This window comes from Leptonotus elevatus, chromosome 13 (assembly GCF_054856555.1).
Source record: "Leptonotus elevatus isolate MCC_2025b chromosome 13, RoL_Lele_1.0, whole genome shotgun sequence".
Classification (NCBI taxonomy): domain Eukaryota; kingdom Metazoa; phylum Chordata; class Actinopteri; order Syngnathiformes; family Syngnathidae; genus Leptonotus; species Leptonotus elevatus.
In genome coordinates this window covers 2,517,676-2,536,860 of record NC_141251.1, presented here as the reverse complement: position 1 = coordinate 2,536,860, position 19,185 = coordinate 2,517,676, and the positions used below count along the sequence as shown (strand labels likewise).

The 19,185-nt window shown below is 40.3% G+C and overlaps 1 protein-coding gene and 1 long non-coding RNA gene across 5 annotated transcripts in view; one reads left to right on the top strand and one right to left on the bottom strand.

The window, feature by feature from the left end:
• The window catches only part of LOC147163459 (uncharacterized), a 73,408-nt gene that overhangs the window by 10,892 nt on the left and 43,331 nt on the right, over positions 1-19,185 (bottom strand). The window lies entirely within an intron of this gene.
• olig3 (oligodendrocyte transcription factor 3) lies at positions 16,747-17,754 on the top strand. The gene has a single exon (XM_086092999.1). The coding sequence runs from the start codon at positions 16,747-16,749 to the stop codon at positions 17,647-17,649; it is 903 nt and encodes a 300-aa protein (XP_085949125.1). The 3' UTR covers positions 17,650-17,754.

Here is a 19,185-nt window from a genome sequence, read left to right as displayed (position 1 = left end):
TAGCATCAGTTAGTTTTCCTTTAGCCTATTTGTGTGTGTGAGCATTTTTATTTGCGCTAACATTTTAGCTGGCACTAGCATGTTAGCATCAGCTCATTTTCTCTTATTACACTGTGTGTGTGTGTGTGTGTGTGTGTGTGTGTGTGTGTGTGTGTGTGTGTGCATATTCTCGTCTCTATACATTTGGGAACATAACTCTTGACATAAGGAAGATCAACATGAGAAAAAAAAAAGCTGTCATGAGCTCATTTTGTGTGTGCATGTGTGTCCGGACAATTAATTTGTGTGACACATGGTGGACTTTTAAGTGTGTGTTCATGGAGGACAAACACACACTGCACATAAACTGCTCCTGTCATCCGAAAATGATCTCGGCTGTCATTTTTTTTTCCCGCCGCACAGCAAATTGTTTTGTCTTTTTGCCGCAAACTTGCCTGTTTTAATTGGCGTTTTCGTAAACGTCTGAAGAAGTCATTAGGAAACAAAACAAATCACCAAGAAATGATGGGCGACTAAATTAGCATCATTACGCTCGACTACAACAGCTTGCGTCAGGATAAACCATCAAAAATTTAAACATTTCTGAAGGAGCGGGATTTTGAGTCGTAATCTCCGCTCCAGCTGTCTGAGTATCAATTATTCAAAAAGTGTGGCACAATCAAATTTAACTAGACTTGCCTCCGCGCTGTAAACTCGGACAAATTAAATGACTCCCAAATAGTAAACAAGCATTTTTTTATGGCGCAGTCGTCAGGCTCTGATTTAATATGTTTCGAATTAAAACAGCCCTGAAATATCGTCTACATTTCAACTAAAATCACACAAACGAGCATGAATTTTACAAGAAAATTAAAAAGCATCATTGTAATATACTACAAGTGTTTGCTAAATACTAAACACATGTTAGTGCAGTGTAAACACACAAAATTCATGTATAACAAAAACTACTCAACTTTTTACTCAAAACTAATCCCATCATTTGTCTATGGGCCCTGTAATTAACCAGCGACCAGTCCACTGTTTGTCTTTAGCGATTGGCTGGCGACCAGTGATTATTATAGTGTATCATTCCAAAACAAATGAAACTCAATTTAATACATAGAGACACTTTTAAGGGTGAAAAAAAGTCAAACAAAAATGACACATGTTAAGAATTTCATGGATACGAATTATAAAGAGTAACTAACACTAGGGCTGTACAATTAATCAAAATTCAATAACAATTCCAATTATTAAACTCCGCAATTACAAAATCAGCATAATCATAAAAAAAATATGAATACTATTTTTTTTTGTTTAAAATTATACATTTGCATCTTTTTTTTAAATAACAAATTTAATACATTTTATTTAATCCAAAAGGAATTTAATTTGTCTTAATATTTTTTTACATTTAAACGTTTTCTTGTTTTGTACCAAAAAAATGATCATCCTAATCGTGATTTCAATTATTACAAAACTAATCGTGATTAATATTTTTCTTCATCATCAAGCAGCCTTAACTAATACCATGATTTCGTTTTTAACCTCACAAACATTTTACTATAATTTGTTAAATATGAACATTTATTAATTACAAAAAATGTATAGAAATGTTATACTGATCAATAGAATAACAATCCAAATGTTTGTTTTTGTCAACTAAGTCTATTTAATACTATAATTTATTCAATTAATACTTGATTTCAATGTATATTTATGATATCATTTATAATGACATCATATTGAATATTATATTATAATACATCACACTTTGCAATGACAAAGATTTGAATTCTAAATGCTTAATTGTGTCCCAAAACGGGTTTTAAATCAATGGAATTTAATGACAAAATGCAAAATAATGTGCATATGAATGCACACCTTTTTTTTTTTTACTCTAAATTTTCTCCAACACTAAATATATGAACCATTTACAACAAAGATTACTTTTACAAGAATGCATTCTTGTTGCAAAAAATGACAAATATACTCGAAGTGTTTCAGTACTGCTTTACTGTACTACTTTAAATCTTCAAACTAATTCATGCAAGTATGAATTAAAACCCCCAAAACTATCGAATACATCAATGTAAAGGAGTGACAAAATGCAAAGTAACACCAGACTGACCCAAACTGGCCGCGGACGTGCAGCACATTTTACAACAATGTTGTCATCATTTAAGAAGGAAAAAAAAAAAAAAGGCCACCGCCCTGCCAGTTTCCGTCTGCCCGACTGGCCTCGGAGATGTTTTATCGAGGCAGCAGCGGTTTGAAGCATCGGCGGTGGCAAAACAGAGGGACGGGGAGAGATAAATAAGCCGCAGTGTGTGTGTGAGTGAGTGAGAGAGTGCGAGGGAGCTAATAAAGTAGCGTGATGGATGATCTTCTTTCCCCCAGAGGGAACAGCACCATGTAAATTGGCCCACACAATGCATTATGGATAAGGCAGTTGAGATTATAGCTTGTTAATGTGTCCCTCCCCGGTTGCCCCCCACCCCCCCACCCCACCCCCACCACCCTTGTCCGCTCTCCATTCCTGTGTTTGGGCTCAGGCTGTGACATGTTCGCCTCATTGTTGAGGTCTTTTGGGCGCAGACGGAGAAGGAGCTGCTGCTGCTGCTGCAACTTGTGCATCTCGGGTCCTCCGTGCCGTTTTATGGCTCGTCATCAAACTTTGCTGCCGTGCGAGAAATGACACACGTGGAGCAAAATTCACATTTTCACAATTTCATTTAGCATTGCCAATCTGGTTTGGTTGAAATTTGCTTGCGATCCGATTAAGTCTGTAGTTTATTGTTATTTTTATGAACGAATCCGATAAATGATTGCTTCAAAACCAAAGTGGCAGACTTCCTGTCTTTTTTCCAGGTATGGCTTCTTGTGACTTTTTTTGTGGGTCCACTCGCGTTAGACACGGCTACCAAATCTCAAAGTTGCTACGTTGAACTGGTTTTGGGGGCTGAATTTCCAAAAACAAGACCTCAAATTTTGCGCTTTAAGGCGGGGCTTTAAACTTTTTCACCATGCTACACCGATAGACACTCATCAAAACTCGAAACTTTTGAATCACTTATTGTCACAATTAGTTCTAGTGTACCCGGTTCAGATTTGGTAGCAATCAAGACAAAATTGCTAAGATGAGGAAATGGCCAAATAATACAGTTCTAAAATGGTGGCTTCAACCCAAAATGGCTGACTTCCTGTGTCTTTTTGGGCATGGCCTCTTGAGACTTATTTGTGGGTCGCGACATGATAGACATGTCTACCAAATCTCAAGTTGCTACGTTGAACTGGTTTTGGGGGCTGAATTAAAAAAAAAACATGACGTAAAGTTTGGTCGTTGTGAGTTTGTCTTTGTAGCAAATGGCCATAGATATCCTAAAATGGTGGCTTCAAACCAAAATGGCTGACTTCCTGTGTCTTTTTGGGCATGGCCTCTTAAGACTTTTTTTTTGTGGGTCCCCTCGTGATAGACATGTCTACCAAATCTCGTGTTGATATGTCGAACAGGTTTTGGGAGCTGACTTTTCAAAAACATGACCTGGAATTCTGTGCTTTAAGGCGGAGCTTCAAACTTCGTCATCCTGCTACACCAACACGCAATCACCGAAACTCCACATTTTTGATCACTTATTGTTGCACTTAGTTCTAGTGTACTTGAATTGGACAAAATCTCTAGGATGATTTTGTCAAAAAGTTGTTCCCAGAAATAGACGGGAAGTCTGCCATTTTGCTTTGAGGCGACCATTTTAGAGTAATGTTGGCCATTTGAAGAGGTCCTTCAAAGATAAATGCCTTCTAGAGATTTTGTTTGTTGCCAAATTTAAATGAACCAAATAGGACTCGGCGGAAATGAGAATTTTGTCGTGACTGGATCATGGCGGCAAATTTTGAAGCCTCCTCCGGGTTGCGCACCTCTCTCGTGTTTGTGTAAGTGATCTCGCTTAGGCATATGTCTCCTCCCTCCCTCCCTCCCTCCCTCACCCGCCCTGTCAACCCCCCTATGAGGCGGCTATCACTCCCACATCTTCCCCATGGCTCCCCTCTTTTGACTGCTTGCATCACCCCCATTTTGCTTCCATGTCGCAGGCCCGTCCGGGGAGCTGTCAGGCCATCTGTTGACGCGGGACTACCGCAGCGATGTGGCCCAAGTCTGCCTGTCGCTCAGTAGCAGCAAATACAGAAGCGAATTATATTCACTTGGGGAAAAAAATCCTGTTTTCTCCTGTTCCTCCTATTTTTTTGGGGAAGTTTTGTTTTTCTAAAGTATTTTTTTTGTAATTTTCTGTTGTATTTCTAATTTTGAGTAGTTTTTCAGTTTTTTGTTTTTTTCAGTTTTTTTAATGACATACAAAACGTAATAATTTTTTTTAGATATTTGTTCTTTTGTGTATTTAAAAAAATACAGTTTTATTGATTTTTGTCCGTTTTTCTTAATATTTTGTTTTCCCGATTTTTATAATAAACTGAATAAATTATTCAGAAAGACAGAAAAAAATATTCAGTAAAACAGATTTTTTTTTTTTTTAAGTTACACGAAAAAACAAAGCTTTCAAAAATTTACGTTTTTCTCCCCCCAAAGTGAATGAGTGAATACTTCTCTACAAAATAAACATGTATTTGGGAATAATTTTTAATCCTGAGAGAATTAAAGGTATTTTTGATTTAATCCACTAAAAACAAACCGAGACAAATGTAGACTGCATATAAAGTTATGCATTATCAATTTGAATCCGGAACAACTTCTTCTGATCTAAAGTAAGCAATATCATCAAAAAGTGAGGCCATGTTATTAGCCAGCTAAGCTAATGAAGCTAACTACATGCTACATAAAATTCAAATCCTGTAGTCCAGTATTGTATTATATTATATTAAGTCATGAAAAATGAGTGTGTGTGTGTGAGCGCGTGCGTGCGTGTGCGTGTGTGTGCGTGCTGCACTAGTCCCATTAGAACGGGTCATCTGCCCCTCATGGAGAGTTTTCACGGCTGTGGAGCGGATTAGGCGGCGAAAGCGAGAAGAGGGAGCGGGTGCGGGACGAGAGATTAAGGACGGAGCGGTGGGAGGAAGCGGACGAGCACAAAAGCGAGTTTTAGCATCTGCACTTGGCGATCGGGTGCTGCCAGTCATGACAGCATTTGTTGTATACTTGATGAACATTGTGGTGACTAAAGCCACTTTGCTATTCGAATACTCTTCTTCATTTGTTGTGTATGGCTGTCTTAATACTGCCCCCTGGTGGCCAAGGAGGTAACATGCTATGTAGCATATAAGTATTTACAGTTTGAAGTGAGGCATTGTGGGACTTCACAACGTCACATTCACGTCATGTATGTCACATTTATTTAGCATGTAGACAGACAACACACGTGTCCATACCATACCGCATAAACAACAATGGAGGAAGGAGAGAGATTTGCGTTTTTTAAGATGGAAATCCGTCACTATTTTTTTTTTTTACGAAAACATGAAGGTACGTTGCATATGCTGCTGTTGATAAAGTGTTATCTAGCTTCAAAATCGTGACAGTTATAAACATTGTACAAAATTAATTTATATTTTATTAACAAAATGTATTTATGTTAAGTGAAGTCTAGAATGACTACTTTAATGTTTATAAAACAAAGTTAATTCCAGACATTTAAAAAACATAAAAACATTTAAGTCAAAAAAGTTTATTTAAAAAATATATATATATTTCTTAAATGTATTTATGTTAAGGAAAGTGTAGAATGAATACTTTTTTTTTTAAATAAAACAAAGTTAATTCCAGACAGTTAAAAAAATTAAATATAAAACATTTAAGTTAAAGTAAAAAATTATTATTTTTTTTAATTTAATTTTATATTTTATTCTTAAAAAAATTATTTAAGTGAAGTATAGAATGATTTGTTTTTTTTTAATAAAACAAAGTTAATTCCAGACAATTTTTAATTTAAAAAAAGTTGTAAAAGTTTGTGTTTATTTTATTTGTAATTAAAACAAGTTCATTTTTAAACATAAACATCACTGTTAAAAATGCATGAACTCATGATGCACAAGCTGTTATGTTATTACTATTTTTATGTTTTTATAAGAACAATACTGTACATAGAGTTCTATTTTCTTGTAAAAAAAAAATCACAAATTGTGTTTTTAAAAAAAATTTTTTTTGTGGGCTCGAACAGTTGAAGACATTTCCCTTCAATTCAACAGGCAAAAACGAACCACATAAGACTGCTATAAATGAAGATAAACAATTGACGTCACCCAAGAGACTCGGTAGTCGTAATGCAGAATATTTACATTCATTTAGCAAACTTGATGTTCGCCGTCGTTTCCCTTGAAAGTGCGCACGAGTCACCCGAGAAGACAAAATGGCTGATAAAGGACAGCCGCCTCAAAAGTGTCGGCGCACAACAGCTCGTATTCTTAACGTATTGCCTCGGCGACGCCGTAACGGGCGAAATATGATGACACTCTTTATGGAATGTTTACGCCGCCGTCGCTTTATGGGCCTCGCAAGGGAGCTGATGAAGACCTTTTGATAAACATTAAGAAGACGACTTGCAACGACCGTCCGTCTTCACTGCTGCCTTACAGATTCAACTGCACACACACACACACACACAAAGTATGTCCCTCATTCACTTCCACACGCTCTCACATAATCACACTCCCATGGAGAAACATATTCTCACACGTACACTCTCACATTAACTCACACACTCTAACTCTCATGCCAACTTTCTCTCTAACATTTCCACATTCTCACTCACACATTAATATACTCACATACTTGCTCATATTACCACATACAAACTTTCTCACTCTCTCATATTCTCACTTAAAAATTTTCTCAGGAACACTTTTACATAACTCACACTCTCTTACTCACACAACTTTCACACACACAATCTTACTGGCACTCTCCCGCATTCTCACTCACACATTCCTTCAAATACATTCTTACTTTCTCCCAGTCTGCCTCTCAATTTTTTACAATCACACTCTGTCACATACATATACATACAAACACTCTCACTCACACTTATTCACTCTCATACATTTACATAACTCACACACTCTTGCTCGCACAACTTTCACACACAACTTTTACACACACAAACACGCGCACACTGGCTCTCCTTCACTCACAAAGCCAACTGCTCTCATTTGCACTCATGCTCACACACTGTTTCTCTCATGTTCACACGCTCTCACTCACACACACACTCAAACTCTCCCTCTCTCACATTCACTCACACATTTACTTTCACATGCGTTCACTCTCTCCCTCCATCACATACTCACATACTCACTCTCACACACATATGCTCCCATGAACACTCTCACCTTGCATACACTCACACATTTAAGCACGTGCTGTCATACACACACTCTCTCTCACACAAATGAACTCTCACACACACACGCCATTCGGTCCTAAATCCTAAATTCCTCGGCAGCTTTTTCCCCACATCATCAAGCGTCTGCCACTAAAGTGGTGTTTTTTCAACCCGTCTGCAATTCCGCATCGCTGCGGCGGTCGTCGTTCTGTGTTCGGGGTGCGGATTTGCACACCATATGCCGGCGGTGTCAAACGGCCGCGTTCAAACGGGCCGCGGCCTCGCATTCGTTAATGGGGCCGCGTTATTGGGGCTTGTTTATCGGGAGGCGCCTTGTTAATGTTATTTATTAGGAGTCGGCACGCACGCCGCCCCCTCCCGCTTCCCGGCCGCATGCAAAGGAGACGGACATAAGATATGCAAATGCCGACGTGGACCCAACTCGGCGGCAGTAAAACGCGGCATTTGCATTTGATGTAGCACATAATAAAGGGCTTATTAGCATTTTAAATGTGTCAAACAAACTTGAAAAATGTCGTCGGCGCCTGGTGTCGTTTTACTGTCGGTCGTGTGCGACACGCGTGGCTCCAAAAGGCCCGCGCCACATTCCCCACGCATAAATATTAAAAGTGCAAACGAGCCGGGACTTCACAGAGGCGATTCTGGCTCATACGGAGAAGCCACGCCCCCCAAACGCAGACTGGCCAATCACAGCGCAGCACAGTCAACTGAACATCCGGAAGGCCAAAGCTCAGCGGACGCACTTTTGCCCACAACTTCATGCGACAATCCACACATACACAATTTAACCGACACATTTTCAGTATCTCACACATACGTTCACTCACGCTAACACAATCTAAAAAAATATACACATAGACCCGGCTTTCACTCAAACTCATTCCCTCTCACACAAATTCACAAACACAATACAGACTTACACACACACACACTCACTTACAGTCTGACACTCAAACTCACGTTCAATCTCTCACACACATGCTCACTGTCTCTCACACTCACCATATACACTAGTCTCACAAGCACAGACCCATACGTAATCTCATACACACAATCTCACACAGCCACAGTTTCAATCTTGCATACAAACTTTCAATATCTCTCACACTCTCTCATTCACTAACTCACACAAATACATTTTCAGTATCTCACACACAATCTCAAATACACCCACATAGACCCTGCTTTCACTCAAACTTTTATTTCCTCTCACACAAATCCACAAATAATACAAACTTACACACACACACTTAAAGCCCAACATGCAAACTCACATTAAAACACAATCTCACACAGTCTTACAAACACAGAGCCATACGTACTCTCAAACACACAATCTCACACAGCCCGTTTCAATCTTGCATTCAAACTTTCAATATCACACACAGTCTCTCTCACACTCTAACTCACACATTACTTTCATACTCACAAACTCACACAGTTTCAATCTTACGTCCATATTTGTAATATCTCACGCTAACTCTCCCACACAAAAGGCACTCTCTCACACTCATTCTTATTTACTCTCACAAGACACACTCATGTCAACACACACAAACTCACACACTTAAGCAACCGGGCAGCATATTTGCAACAGGGTTCTCCTTTTAACTCTCCTTTTATTGAGAGCACAATCCGACTCCTCCCATCCTCCAGTCGGGCCGCGTCACTTTGTGTCCGCTTGGGCCCTTCGCAATGGGTGCACATGAGCAGAAAATGAGGGGGGGGGGGGGGGTGTCGGGGGTTTCCCCCGTGAAAGCACAGCATGTTTGTGTATCTGAGAGAAGGGGGCAAGGGGAGATTAACACATAAGATTTAAGACGGGTGACGGGGTGAGGCGGGCTTGTGAACGCATGAGTGCGTGTGTAGTGTGTAATGTGTGTGTGTGTTGTAAAAGGGTCCACTTCAAGGCCTCCGATCTGCTGGTCGGACATAAAACTCAATTTCACACCACAGTACACGTACTTTTTCTTTTCTCTCGCCGGGCATCAAAGTTGAGTCCGACGGCGGAGGCTTGTTCATTTTCGTCCCGTCGACTTGTTTGCCGCCTAATTAACAGCCAAGCGCCACAAATATCAATTAGGACTTCAATAGGCGGGGACGATCGTGAGGTGTGCGATTAACAAGCCCCCCACGGTTTGATCATGGTTAATTAAAAGGCGGTCGCTTAATCTGGAAGGTTTGTTTACTCGTGGTGGAAGACAGACCAAAAAAATCGAATTGATATTTTTGCTTTCAACTCGGATTCACACAAAATGCATCAGTAGCAAAACTTCTCACAAGTATTTCACGTGTGCTTTAGTTGGCAATTGATTGCTGTCGTCCATATGATGCTACGATGGATCAAACTTTTAGCTACATCTATATTGAACAAACGAAAGGCAATTGCACACACAACCCCCCCAGTATGAATTGTCAAATTAGATGAAAGACAATCATGACAGTCTGACATTAACTCGATGACAAAATCTGTATTTATTTACATAACAATCGTTGATTACATTACATTTCATTACAAGGCAAATTTTAAATTGTGCACTTATTTGGGGTGAGGTTTGTAACATTGTGATGTCAATCTGGGATGGTGTGTTTTTTTTAAAATTAGGTTATTATTTGTTTTTATGTCAACTTTATTTGTTTACATTATCTTTACTTTATATATATTCTTTATTGTAGTCCTTTTTTAAACGTATTTTCTTTATTTTTACTGTATTTATTTTAATTTTATGCAATTTTTTAAAATGTCATTTATTTGAATTAAATGTATTTGTTTTCCAATTTATTTACTTTAATCGTATTTTATATGTGTAGTTTATTGTACTGTATTCACTTATTTTACATTCTGTAATCTATTTATTTTCCCTACTAAAAAGGAGCAACAGTAAATCGAATCAATGACACGAGAACGTTCAATCAAATGGATTCTCTAGCAATTATCAATTACTGATCATTTGCCGCTTAGTTCAGTTTAGCTCAGCATTTTCATTTTGTTCCATCTTTCTCAATTGTATTATTCATATTCATTCTTATGACAATTTATTTTCATAAATGTCATCGTTTAACATGATCCAAACACTTTTCAAGTAACATTTACTTGATTTGTGCCAAATATAATTGAACCAAAAAAACTAGAAAGTCATTTAATTAATTAATTAACTTTTTTAACTAACGTTTTCATATTTCCCACGTCTTGATGCTAAAATGCTAAGTCCTCTGTTTTAGTGGCGAAAAAAAAACCCCTTTTCCGAACAGTGCAAATGTATATGTTTGGACGGCAAGCACTCTTGACCTGATCTCCAGCGTGGCCTTGACCTCCTAACGTCTCTAATGAAGCTCTCAGTTGGAAGATGTTCCGCTGATACCATTTGACCACCAATTACTGTCCTCGTCCATTCAACCTTTACAGCTCTGCACTCCTTGTTAGAGAGGGTGGGCGGAGTTGCTAGGGGAGTGGGGTGAGGTGTGGGGGGGGGGGGCGTTGCAAGGCCCACCCATGACGGTTATTAGCTCGTTTAAAGTGCAAGTTCACTGCGCTTGTTTTCTAATTATGCTCAGCTGGTTTCCTCGTGGAATTCACACGCGGAGGAAGAAAGCTGACAAACGGCAAAGTGGAGACGCAAGACAAGTCAATGAAGATTTTTCCGCAACTGAAAGGTTCAAATCAAGAACGTTCAGAGCTGCAGACTCTCGCACTCCAAAGGCTCTCGGACTGTCTCAAAAGTACAGATAGCAGGGGTCTTTTTATTATTATTTTTAACTGTGTTGCTAACCAAAATAGCAGCACCTATGGAGCCCAAAATAAATGACTCTGTATTTCCATCAGGAAAAAAAAGCGTAGTAGCTATTACTAAAGCAGCTCATCAATGCCAAGGGTTTCTCACGTCGACATTCAAGCGTTAGCTGGCAAAGCCCATTTGAGGTTGCTAAATAAAACAGCAGCACCTGTTGGGGCATCGATAAAAAGCCATAAATAAATGCCACCCTTTCCCCATCAGAAAACAAAACATCTATTTAATAATGCAATTCTAGATGCTACTGTACGCACACAGAGTTCATTTAAATACATGTTTGAACTATTTTGCCAACCAAAACAGCAGCACATATCGAGGCGACAAGTCACAAATGAATGCAGTAATTTGTAACTACCTCTGATCATAGATGCTATTGTTCACATGTGGCCATTCAAGCGTTAGCAGCGGAGCCTATTTGAAGTCAGTTGTGAACCAAAACAGCAGCACCCACAGAGACATCAATTCAAAGTCACAAACGCTTCTCATCAGAAAAAAGAAAACGGGTAATATTTGAAGCTCAGTTCTCAAAGTATTTTCTGACCATGTGTGAACAGTCTATAAAATGCCATGCTTGACCCAATGATGGGAAAAGGAGGACTGATGCCTCCCATAGGTGCTGCTGTTTTTAGGTAGCAACAGAATTCAAACGGGCTCATGGATAAACTCTTTCCTGTCTGCATGTAAAGCACACTGATCACATTTTGTAGACAACTCACAGTTACCATTCTTAATTTTCTGACGGGAAATGCATTGGTTGGTCAAATTTGATTCATGCTTCTATAGGTGCTGCTGTTTTGGTTCTCAACAGTGTTCCAATGGGCAAAACGGGTATTATGTGTATGGGATTTATTTTTATTTTTTTTTACAACTTAGTAATAATTATAAGTCAAGTCTCAGTCAAATTGTTGAATGTTTGAGTACATATTGCTGTTTGACAAGAATGAGGTCAGGTCAGGTCTTTGATGAACATTTTCGTCCATTTTTGTACATTATGTTATAAGATTGGTCTCTGTGGGAGATACGGAGAGAGTTGAGGAGTCACAGACTGTACACTCTAAATACAGTTGGGTCAAAAGTAACCCAATTATGGATCAAAAATGGACCGATCCACTTTATGGGTCAATTTGACTCAACTTTCTGGAATGTTTAATACAAAATGACCCCATTTTTTTAAACCCAAGTAAAGGATCTGACCAATATTTCCGAGTTGTTTTCCACTAAAAGACCCATTTCTTGACACAAAGTTGGGTCAAATCGACCCAAGTAGAGGTTGGGTCCATTCTTGACCCATCGTTGGGTTATTTTTGACCCAACTGTTTTTAGAGTGCGATGTGAAGCGAAAGCCTCAAAAGGCCCAACTTGATAGCCGACGCACACACCTCATTGACACACACCGGTGGGATTAGGAACACTTTCTGCCGCGCTCCCCCCCCGACCCCCGCCACACAAAGGAACACTTGGGGACGGGATTAGCAGGTTTACAGCGGATCCACATATGTCCAGTTCAAGCAATTGGTATTCAAAGCTTGACACTTTGAAATGCCACCAGGCGAGAGCAAAGGCGGGACCGCCGCTTTGCTCTCGCACCTTTATGAGGGGAGCAGGGGGGAGCGCCCCCCCCCCCACCCCCACCCCACTCCTTCTTTTGGGGTTGGCCCAACAATGAGGGCCCCGTCAATGCGCGTTTGGGGCTTTTTTTCTTTTCTTGAACTCTTCTAGCAGGGCGATCTCATGGCACAGCACGCGGGAGGAGAGTCGGGGAGACATTTGATGATTATTTCAAGTGGCGTGGGTGGCGGACGTGGGGTGGACAGACAGACGGGCGGACAATTTGTTGAGCTGTTGGTCCACTCAGATGCATCAAAACAGCCGACTGAATTCAATGCATTATGTGGAAATACTTGACAGTGATTTTCAAGCATTCTCATATTACAAAAATATGACAACATCATTTTACGACACGCCTATGAATTTTCAATTGCATTTTGTAGTTTTGCTTACGTTTGAAGTTGTTTTGATGACCGTATGAAATCGTGAATCATTTAAATGTTAAAACATTGCTAAACGGAAATTACTAACAATAAATAATATGCATGTTATGTTTAAAAACTAACATAATCCTTTATTACCCTTAAAACTGTTATACAATTTTGGTCAAAACAACTTTTTTGGGTTGTTTTGTTAAAAAAAACAGTTTTAAGTGTACTGATAAAAAAGTAAACACACACACACACACACACACTTTTTTATATTTTTATATATAGGTTAATTAATTAAGGTCTCAAAACAATTTCACTTTAAATAAGTAACTGTTACTAATGAAAATGCTGATGTTTTACTTTTTTTCTGTGTTTTAATGTCCATAATCAAAATATTTTAAAATGACATAATTCTACCCAGAGTAGACATAGCACAAATCACAACACACAAATTCCTCCATTTTTTTTAGATCAGTAAAAAGGGAAATAATCACTAAAATAAAGCAAGAATAAAATAGAATGATTAAAACAACAAATGAAAAAACTGCTTCATTGATTTGAACTGATGACACAAAAAATTAATAAAGGAGGAACAAATGACTATTTTTAAGGTTTGCGAGTGCATTTAAACCCGGATGCAATTTAAGCACAGTTCAGTTGTATTTAACTTTGAAGCACAATTCATTTGCATTTAATCTTTAATAGCATTTTGATTTAAAACATGGAGGTCAAATGTGTACAATACATTTTAATTGAATTATTAGATGTAGAGTTTTTTTATTTTCCTTTATTTAAGTGACATGTTCAAACTGGGAATAATGTTACAATAATATCAAATATAATTTTGAGGATTAAAACATGTGGCTGTTTTTTTTTTAATATGCAAATTTAGGCCTCCTAGCCAAACATATTTGAATGTTGCCCGTAGTGGTGGCACTTGGAGAGTATTTTTGTGTAAAAGTATGCAAACCAACGTTTTAAAAAGCCCAAAACAAAAATGTCTACGTACTTATGCTTACCCCAGCTGTCTTAATCTTTTTTTTTTTTTTTTTTAACATGTCTTGATGTCACTTGTTCTTGCTTGCGTTGTAAGCTATACAAGCAATCAAATAAGGCGCAGGCCGATTAGTCATTGTTGTACTTTGTGGCCCTGGTGTGCCATTCAAGCCAGACTGGGGCCAAATAAGAAGCTTTATAGGAGGAGGGGCCAGACGAGGGGGATACGGGCTGGAGGGGGGGGGGGCTACGACGGGTCACAGCTCTGCCGCCCACGTGCTGCCATATGGCCGGCAGAGCGCACACGTTCGCGCCGCCCATGGCTGACGCCGACTCGCATTGGCAAACTACAAGACATTACAGAAAGACGCAGATAGAAAAACACACATGACAGGTCGAGGAAGAGAGACAATCAGAGAGAGAGAGAGAGAGAAATATATGGAGAAAGAGAGATGGAGAAATAGCGACAGAAAGCAATAGGGAATCATGTAAAGATGCCGATCTGTCACATAGACGAGAGAAAGAGTGTGAAAAGATGAAGCGACAGAGACATAAAATGAGAGACGAAAAAAGAACGAGAGACGCAACGATAGCAATATATGGAGCGATAGAGCAAAGTAGAGCGGTAGAAAGCTGAAGCGTAGGATTGAGAGAGAGAGAAATCCAGAGATCGGAAATAGTGAGTGACAAAAGAAATATGTGAGAAAGCAAGAGATAGAAAGAGCGATAGAAAGAGCTAAAGAGAGGAAGATGGAGAGAAAGAGAGATGAAGGCAATTGAGAGATCAAAAGTGAGGGATGACAGACGGAGAGACAAAAGAGATAGAAAATGAAAGAGATAAAAAAAATGAGAGAGAGAGAGATGGGGGAGAGAAAGAACTAAAGAGAGGAAGATGGAGAGAAAGAGAAATGAAGGCAATGGAGAGAGATCAAAAGTGAGGGATGACAGATGGAGAGATGAAAGAGATAGAAAATGAAAGAAATAAAAAATGAGAAAGAGGGTGAGAGAAAGAGAGTGAGAGAAATAGTTCCATAATTACTAATGTTCATCAAAATGATCGGTAGGGGTTCCGATGTGGACCACTGATTTCTGCGTCTTGCACCGCTTGCCCGCCTCACAAACACCCACTCGCTCATCCGTCAATGTACAAAAAGCTCTACACCGCTTTCCTGCCTTGTCAAAAGCACCAACTTGCAGCACTGCCCATAAGACAACCATTAAAAAAAAATGCAATTAATACAAACAGCCATCAACATTTTGCTTAGGTCCATCAAAAAAGATTGTCTCGGTCCAGATTCAGACTATCCGCTTTACTCACACTTGCCTGCCTCACAATAACACCCACTCGCGCGATTTGTAAATGTGGAACAATGTGCTCAAACGATCTAATAATAGTTTGGGTTGTATAGAAAGAAGTCTAAGTCTAGATTTGTACAGTTTTTCCCCCCACTCTGCTTCTCCTTCCTCACCGCTTGCTTGCCTTGTAATAACCCACTCACTCGCATTGCAAATCACAAGAGAACAAAACTTACAAATGAGTCAAAAAATGTCCTCCTCACTGCCTCCCTGCCTTGCAAACATGGCACTCATAGCCTGGCGTCCATAGACAGCGATTCAGCACTGGCCGAAAACAGGTCGGCCAATCAAATTCGTCTGTTCGAATATCAAATGACTCATGACGCCATAAATCTTCAAGTTGTTCCCGCGACAACGACATAAGTCATTCAGTACTGCCTCTCTTTGGCTAGTAGGCATGTTGGATTTTTACTCGACTCAGCAAAAAAAAGAAGAAAAAAATAGACTTAAACGTGTTGCTTTTCTGACGTCACGTCCGCTCTTTGCTCATTGGTTCATTCCACTGTCTGTTAGCTTCCACTTATGACAAATACAAATGTGGAGAATTCATTTAAATCTTAAAAAGAATATATTCATATATTTATTTATTTTATTTCCCCCCTCGACATATTATATAGCAACTGAGATTTGGATGTTGCCTTAACCTCAACCTTGAGGGCGTGTTACCTTTAACTTTAACATGATAAAGCTTCCTTACTTTCAACTTTTTCCGACTTGACTTTTCATCGTATTTGTTTACTTTTTCCAAGTTGAAGGCGCGTAAGGAAAACAAACAACATTTCCGTGCGTCAAAATACGCACGAGGCCTCTCCGACTACCCAAAAAAACAAAAAAGCGAGAAAATGAGAACGCTCGAGTGAAACCGAAAGTCGGGAGTGAGTGGCGAGAAGAGGCGAGTTCGCCCCTCCCGGCGGTGTCCTGACAATGGCGCTGAATGGATGCGCACCGCGGTCAGTGGGACAGTCAAAGCACGCCTCCTCCTCCTCCTCCTCCTCTTAAAAAAAAAAAAAGAAAGAGGCGCGTCATCGTCCTAACAAGGCGTTATGAATAGCAACGCGGCTTTTGCGCGGCGGCCGCCCCGTATAAAAAGCGGCTGACACCTCCCGGAGCCTCCACATAGGCGACAAGACAAGAAAGAGAGCCGGTGCGTAAAAGCGCGCAGGTGGGCATCTAAAGAGAGAGAGAGAGCGAGAGAGAGAGAGAGAGAGGGGGGCAGGGGGGAAATAGAGAGAGGTAGAAAGTGAGTGAGTAAGAGAGAGAGGGGGGAGGAAGCCTCGGAGGCCAAGCCATAAAATGAATTCCGATTCCAGCCCGAGCAGCAGAGCCTCATCCCCGGACATGGATGCTATGTTCCTCCGAGAGCACCTCCCCAGCCACCACTTCCACCACTTGCACCCGCACTTCACCCACCTGCACCACCAACACCACCAGCAGCACCCCGTCTCGTCGTCCACGCAGGCCGGCAAGATGTCCGAGTCCAAGTCGGCCTCGTCCTCGTCGTCGGTGGAGAGCAGCAGCGGCGGCGAAGCCAACAAGTTCAAGCTGAAGAAGCAAGTGACCGAGGAGGAGATGTTCCACCTGCGCCTCAAGATCAACGGGCGCGAGCGCAAGCGCATGCACGACCTCAACCTGGCCATGGACGGCCTGCGCGAGGTCATGCCCTACGCGCACGGACCCTCCGTGCGCAAGCTGTCCAAGATCGCCACACTGCTGCTGGCCCGGAACTACATCCTCATGCTCAACAGCTCCCTGGACGAGATGAAGCGGCTGGTGGGGGAAATCTACGGCGGGCAGCACTCGGCCTTCCACTGCGGCACCGTGGCGCACCCGGGAGCCGCGGCGGCAGCGGCGGCGGCGGCGGCGGCGGCCGCGGCTGCCGCCGCCGCCCACCAGGTGCACCCGCTCTTGGGCGGCGGGCTCTCGTCGACCACCACGTCCACCACCTCGTCCACCCTCCCCGTGCTCACCTCCATCCGGGCCCCGCACGCCCTGATGAAGGGCTCGCCGGCCACCGCGCCCCCCGGCCTGCAGCTGGGCTCCGGGTTCCAGCACTGGGCCGGCTTGCCGTGCCCGTGCGCCATCTGCCAGGTGCCGCCGCCTCCTCCTCCGCCGCCTCCCCCGCCTCCGCCTCACATCCCCATCGCCTCCTCCGGCCTGACGAGACTGACGGGGGAGGCCAAGGACGGCATGAAATGATTTGTCCATCGTTTCAAGGACTTTTCGAGGGAGAGCATGACGAGCGGATTCGTGCGTGCATGTTGCTGTCTGTTTTCTTGTTGGGTCCATATGAGAAAATGTGTGTAATATCCCTCCTTGTACCAAGGACTTGTGCTACTTAAGACTGATGCTTTCAAACTTGAAGGTAAAAAGAAATAAAAATACGCAGGAAAAAAAATTGTGCATGAACATTTTGGTTGTCTTTATTTTGTGAAAATGAAGATTGCTCTTTGTGCCTTGTAACAAGGATATAAACGAAAAAAAACTGAGTTCCATATTAAAAATTTGCTTTTTGTTTCTTGACCAAAAATGTAGCAAACACTGGCTTTATAGTTTTTGTAATTGATTTTTTCATTAGTGACTAATTGTACAAACATGTCTGCTCTCATTTGACTTTTTTTTTCTTGTTTTTTTTTGTGCATGTTGCTCGAATGCTGACATTAATTTCTGCTCAATTTGTTACGCCCAGAGACTGTCTGTCTTTATTTTTTTATATTGTTGATGAAATATTTATTATGAAGCACCCAGAGGACCTGGATGACATTTCAATAAAACTAAAATTATGGATCAGATAAACTGTCTATACTCTTTTTTGGGTCATTCTTTTTTTTTAGAACATTTATGCATATTTTTCAAATACAGTTTTTTTTTAATAAGAACATTTATGCATATTTTTCAAGAAATGACCCTTGGGCTGAACCGTCTCTATTAACACTGCAATAACGACGATGCATCATACACGTCGACACGATTTTAGAACGTGTATTTTTCTGTGAAATCTCCTTCAAGGATTTGGGCCTGCAGTGCATGAAATGACCATTTGCAGAGAGTCAAGTCTATTTGACAAAATAAATAAAATATTCTCATGAAATAACCACATGATGAATATCTATTGTTCACCTCTAACTATGTTTAATTTAAAAAATCAATTCCTAAAGAAATTTATTTGACATAAATGTACTCGATTAACACTTGCTCTTGGAAATAATAAAATAACATTGTTTTATTATTAAATTCTATTTAATTTCCCTTGAGGGATAAAAAAATCAATCAATGAATCAATGAATCAATCTATCTATCTAGCTCTCTATCTATCTATTAAGTTTTTGCAAGAAAACACAACCTATTCATTAAAATAAATGATTTATGAAATGTTTATATTAAATGCAATTTGTTGCATTAAATTTACGTTGGTTTATGGAATGGAATTTATTTCAATCTTTCTCAAAGGTTTTGATGAGAGGCCATATAAAACTGCATTTCAAATGGAAAGCTCTGCAAGCACAACCTAACCTACAATACTGAATTTAACATGAAATAAATAAATTACGAGATTCTACTGTAAACGGCGTTTAACACATTTCTCATTTTTGCATACAAAACATCAAGTTCCATGAATATTATTTCCCCCTTCCCCACAAAATAATACATTTCTAGTAACTCAAATGCAAAGTTAAGGGAAACAAATGATTGCAGTGTAATGGACTTTGAAAAAAAAAAGCAACATAAATAATA

Coding starts and splice junctions, on each gene's coding strand:
- olig3 (XM_086092999.1), top strand. CDS start 16,747: ATGAATTCCGATTCCAGCCCGAGCAGCAGAGCCTCATCCCCGGACATG.